At 41.7% G+C, this 6,000-nt stretch overlaps 1 protein-coding gene across 1 annotated transcript in view; it reads right to left on the bottom strand.

The window, feature by feature from the left end:
- Positions 1 to 5,118: 5,118 nt before the first annotated feature.
- The window catches only part of LPXA (bacterial transferase hexapeptide repeat-containing protein), a 136,859-nt gene continuing 135,977 nt past the window's right edge, over positions 5,119 to 6,000 (bottom strand). Inside the window, exons 10-11 of the mRNA XM_089415735.1 lie at positions 5,717 to 5,803; positions 5,119 to 5,606 (exon numbers count right to left, since the gene is read on the bottom strand). Of these exons, the coding sequence (XP_089271861.1) occupies positions 5,487 to 5,606; positions 5,717 to 5,803 (207 nt within the window). The 3' untranslated portion in view covers positions 5,119 to 5,486. The remainder of the gene's footprint in view (positions 5,607 to 5,716; positions 5,804 to 6,000) is intronic.

The raw sequence follows: 6,000 nt of genomic DNA, 5'->3' as shown, positions 1-6,000 counted from the left end.
CTTTCTTCTCCTGCTTTCCCTCAAGATGTTAGGGCCACATTCTCCTCCCCCTACTGAACTTTGATCAGCAACTAAAAGAAACAAGAACAAACACACCACATGACACCATTATTTTTGGACCAATGTCCCCAAAAAAAACAATGCAGGAAAATCGGTGCAGCTATCTGAGGGTTTTCTTATTTAGCAATATCAGAGTACAATCTAGGTGTTGAAACTGGCCTACCCAATAGAGTATTTCCTTAGCAGCTATACCACACAACTTGAGAGAAATCTCCTGGCTGAAACTCCGGAAAATCCTTTCGACAGCTCCTCAACACAAAACTGCTCTGCAACCCCGGCGTCTGCTCAATCTAGGCTGCGTCAACCTTCCTCTGTCTCACGTTGGCCCTACGTCAGCCTTTCTTGGCCTGCGTCAACCCCAGGAGGCCATGCGTCAGCCTTCTGGGCCTCCGCATCAGACACGTTGGCCTCTTTGGTGCTCTGCGCAACACTTGGTTGCCTCTGCATGGCCCTGTGTGAGCCCTTGTTGGCTCTGCGTCACCCTTTCTGGCTGTTGCCCTGCTCTCCCGGCACAATCTATGCCTTCTTTGTTTCTCTGTACTCAATGCCCTTCAGCTGCTCTCTCGATCACTAATTCTATCTCTCTTAGCAAACCCCTCTCTAGATAATAAAATCACTGATCACTCTGGTGTATCCTCCAAATGACCCTCAAGCCTCCTCTTATACTTTTCCTGTTGACATCTCAACGCTGAGATTAAGTCCCTAATCAACGGCTAAGATTAGATTCGGCTTGATCCATGTCTTTTGAACCATTCTAACACAGATTCATATTAATACACATTAATATTTTATTTTCCCTAACTTTAGACTTAGGGACTCCATTAAAAATATTAATTATTTTAATATCTCCTGATCTGTTTAAAATCTACCCAAACCCTTTCTGGGTATGGAGATCTCATGTGCCCCAACCTCTCCACCAAATTTCGTGGCTAGAGCACATCTGATGCTACTCCAAATCAACACCTATAGGTGTGATAGGAACTGCGGCTTGCTACAACAAGCCTATCCCTTGTTGCGGTAGCCCTTTCTGAGGGTTATAGTTCCATAAACTTATGCCTTCGGCCCTCAAGACAACCTGCGGCATTCATGACAGTTTCTCGACCTCCACCAAAGTGTCACTACAGCTCAACAGTTAACTCGGCCTCCTTTGATGACCTCAGCCTTCTTGTTGCGGCTAGGGATTAGGGCTGTTGTAGGTGGATTATTTCTCCTCCACGTAGGGTACTTAGGCTTCTACCATGGCTGCGTTAGAGGGCTTACGTTGTTGCCCTTCTTGACTGCATACTTCTCCATAGGGCAGTGTTAGGGCTTCCTTGTGGCTGTCCTCCATGACAACGTAGAGCCTTCTAGGGCATCTCCCATGATAGCGTAGAACCTTTCTCCATTAGGGCAGTGTTATCCCTTAGGATCTCTCCTCCCACCAAAACCCAAAGACAAGTAGAGAGGAAGAGATCCCAGGTGAGTGTGTCCAAATGACTTTCAAGGCACCTCTATTTATACTAAAACATTGAGCACATGGGGGGTTTATTTGGTTGCTGGCCGACCTTGACGAATTGTCTCATAACACAAATAAATTCATATCTCCATGAATACTTATCGGAATCGGATGATCTTTAGATCAATCCTACACCCCTCGATGAGAGGGATCCAAGAAAAAAATCAGCTTCCATTAATAAAATGACCCACATGGATTTTGGCCCTAGTTGCCAATTTTAACAATTATGAACAGGTCGAACAGATCAGTGCAGCTGGTTCCCATTCTAAATCACCTTGCACCCACCAAACATGAAAAAAAAGGGGGAAAACACCTATAACAGACCAAAATAAAAATTCTCAGAGTTTGCATCCCAAAAACCCCACTACCCCCTGGTAAGGTGCAATTGCTTCTGGACCCATTGATAGTGCTAGGATCTACCATTTATGGGCAAAGAATACAGCAAAAAATCCTTGTAATATGATTGTTTTTGCATTATAGATGCCATTTAGGGCCTTGATATTTTGCTTCAGGATGTATCGCACTCATTGTCATTTTCTTATATTTACCTTTACATGTTATACAGTAAGCAAACTATGCATATTTGGTGTATAATCGTTTGGATTTACATCAATACATATGAACATATTGTTTAAATAAAAATTTCATATTTTATATTATTTTTTAGTAAACCCATTCAGAAGCCGCTTTCACTATCAACAGGTTCTAATTCAGACTTTGTACTATGTGCAAATCTGTGTATAAGTGTGACAAAAGATCTCACACTAGCTATGCGCCCCCAATAAAATTACTCTCTCATACTCCCCCTTTACACTTAGGAGTAGAAAAAACTAGCATATAGTTATGGATATTGCAGATACATCTCCCCACAATGGAAGCACTTGATCTTGGACAGATCTTTCTTCTTCCGCTTCTCCTGCTTTCCCTCAGATGCTAGGGCCACATTCTCCTCCTACTGAACTTTGATCAGCACCTAAAAGAAACAAGAACAAACACACCACATGACACCATTATTTTTGGACCAATGTCCCCGGAAAAAACCAATGCGGGAAAACCAGTGTAGCTATCTGAGGGTTTTCTTATTAAGCAATATCAAAGTACAATCTGGGTGCCTAAACTAGCCTACCCAACAGAGAATTTTCTTAGCAGCTATACCACACAGCTTGAGAGAAACCTCCTGGCTGAAACTCCAGAAAATCCTTTCAGCAGCTCCTCAACACAAAACTGCTCTGCAACCCCAGCGTCTGCCCAATCTGGGCTGCGTCAACCTTCCTCTATCTCACGTTGGCCCTGCGTCAGCCTTTCTTGGCCTGCGTCAGCGCCAGGAGGCCATGCGTCAACCTTCTGGGCTTCTGCGTCAGACACGCTAGCCTCTTCGGTGCTCTGTTCAACACTTGGCTGCCTCTGCGTGAGCCCTTGCTGGCTCTGCATCACTCTTCTTGGCTGCTGCACTGCTCACCCGGCACAATCTCTGCCTTCTTTATTTCTCTGTACTAAATGCCCTTCAACTGCTCTCTCGATCATTGATTCTATCTCTCTTAGCAAACCCCGCTCTAGATAATAAAATGACTGATCACTCTGGTGTATCCTCCAAGTGACCCTCAAGCCTCCTCTTATACTTTTCCTGTTGACATCTCAACGGCCGAGATTAAGTCCCTAATCAACGGCTAAGATTAGATCTAGCTTGATCCATGTCTTTTGAACCATTCTAACATAGATTCATATTAATACACATTAATATTTTATTTTCCCTAAGTTTAGACTTAGGGACTCCATTAAAAATATTAATTATTTTAATATCTCCTAATCTGTTTAGAACCTGCCCAAACCCTTTCTGGGTATGGAGATCTCATGTGCCCCAACCTCTCCACCAAATTTCATGGCTAGAGCACATCCGATGCTACTTCAAATCAACACCTATAGGTGTGATAGGGACTGCAGCTTGCTACAGCAAGCCTATCCCTTGTTGCGGTAGCCCTTTCCGAGGGTTATAGCTCCATAAACTTATGCCTTCGGCCCTCAAGACAGCCTGCAGCATTCATGACAGTTTCTCGGCCTCCACCAAAGTGTCACTACAGCTCAACAGTTAACTCAACCTCCTTTGATGAACTCAGCCTTCTTGTTGCGGCTAGGGATTAGGGCTATTGTAGGTGGATTATTTCTCCTCCACGTAGGGTACTTAGGCTTCTACCATGTCTGCGTTAGAGGGCTTACGTTGTTGCCCTTCTTGACTACATACTTCTCCATAGGGCAGTGTTAGGGCTTCCTTGTGGCTGTCCTCCATGACAGCATAGAGCCTTCTAGGGCATCTCCCATGATAGCGTAGAACCTTTCTCCATTAGGGCAGCGTTATCCCTTAGGATCTCTCCTCCCACTAAAACCCAAAGACAAGTAGAGAGGAAGAGTCCCCAAGTGAGTGTGTCCAAATGACTTTCAAGACACCTCTATTTATACTAAAAAGTTGAGCACATGGGGGGTTTATTTGGTTGTTTGCTGACCTTGACGAATTGTCCCATAACACAAATAAATTCATATCTCCATGAATACTTATCGGAATCGGATGATCTTTAGATCAATCCTACACCCATCAATGAGAGGGATCCAAGAAAAAAATCAGTTGCCATTAATAAAATGACCCACATGGAGTTTGGCCCTAGTTGCCAATTTTAACAATTATGAACTAGTCGAACAGATCAGTGCGGCTGGTTCCCATTCTAAATCACCCTGCACCCACGAAACATGAAAAAAATGGGGGAAAACACCTATAACAGACCAAAACACTGATACATCCCAAAAACCCCACTACCCCCCTTTTAAGGTGCAGTTGCTTCTGGACCCGTTGATAGTGCTAGGATCCACCATTTATGGGCAAAGAATACAACAAAAAATCCTTGTAATATGATGGTTTTTGCATTATAGATGCCATTTAGGGCCTTGATATTTTGCTTCAAGATGTATCGCACTCATTGTCATTTTCTTATATTTACCTTTACATGTTATATAGTGAGCAAACTTTGCATATTTGGTGTATAATGGTTTGGATTTACATCAATACATATGAACATATTGTTTAAATACAAATTTCATATTTTATATTATTTTTTAGTAAACCCATTCAGAAGCCGCTTTCACTATCAACAGGTTCCAGTTCAGACTTTGTACTATTTGCAGATCTGTGTATAAGTGTGACAAAAGATCTCACACTGGCTATTGCAGATACTGGGAGGTTAGAATTAGGATTTTGAACTGCATAGCTCAAGTTTGAGGTGATGCCTGTATTTGGCCAGCATGATTCTGAACTAGATACAACGACTAAGTTCTAACACAATAGGCTTTAGGCAACTAGGATATGAAGAATACTGCCTGATAGAAGTGTTTGATGACTCCAATGTTAATTCCAGACAATTTGCAGTGTTGAGTTTTTCAAAGCATTAAATCTATATGAAGAACTTGCCTCCTAAAAATTACAGCTTATGGTAGTGTTCAGTTATGAAAGATGGTTTTCTTAAATCTTTTACTCTTATATATCCTATCCGTCAGAAAATGATTATGCAGAAGTGAAAGATTCTGAACAAATCAATAATTTATCATCTCGAGTTCACCAGCCAATAGCTCCAGTCTAGATGGAACCAAATATATAACCAATTCGGCGAAAAGATGTAATATACATATGTATATTACAGGACAGATGAAGTGGATTAATATAAAGACAGCCAGTGTCCAAAGAATCAAGCTTGTCCTCAAAAATAAAGCAAGGTTTTACATAATATGTCGATCACTTTAGACCAAACAAATAATGATAACTAGCAATCAGCCAAAAATGAATTTTATGGTAACTTCTACTCGTTAACCAGGGGATCACACAATGTAGATTACACTATTGAGAATCCCGTATTATATCTTAAACTATTACATAGCACCCAACTATGCATCAGTCACGAGTCCAATTCCTGAACTTAACAATACCCCTCCGATTTTCCTTAAAAGAATCACGAACTGATTTAACCATTAGAATAACCGCTGTCACATTTGCAAGCTCTTCATTTTGCTCCTGCACACAGGGAGTTATGAGCTTTTCTACCAACCTGATTGAACTGTAAAATGTATCTTCTTAAAAAACTATAAAACTCAAGAGCAATGCCTTGGAAGTTAGAACCTTACCAATTCAACAAGACGTTCTTCTAAGCCTCCTGCATTGACATCAGTGCACATGAATAGCTTCTGATAGGCTCGCCTAATGCTTTTGACCTATGAAGACCATTCGAGTGTTAGTCCCTACAAAGCTAGCATCCAGTGTGATTATTAAAATGACAAAAGACGCAATAACCAGATAAAGGGGGTAGTTCAGTTTGGAGTGAGGTACGGTAGTCTTTCGAACTTAAAACAATCGCATGATTCAATGTGGCATACAAGTGCAGGCATGGTAGAGTGTTGAATCATTGAAC

The sequence above is a fragment of the Pinus tabuliformis genome, chromosome 6, assembly GCF_031772625.1.
Source record: "Pinus tabuliformis cultivar Carrire ecotype Pingquan chromosome 6, CPIR1, whole genome shotgun sequence".
NCBI classification, from domain to species: Eukaryota; Viridiplantae; Streptophyta; class Pinopsida; order Pinales; family Pinaceae; genus Pinus; species Pinus tabuliformis.
This window is presented reverse-complemented; position numbering and strand designations above follow the sequence as displayed.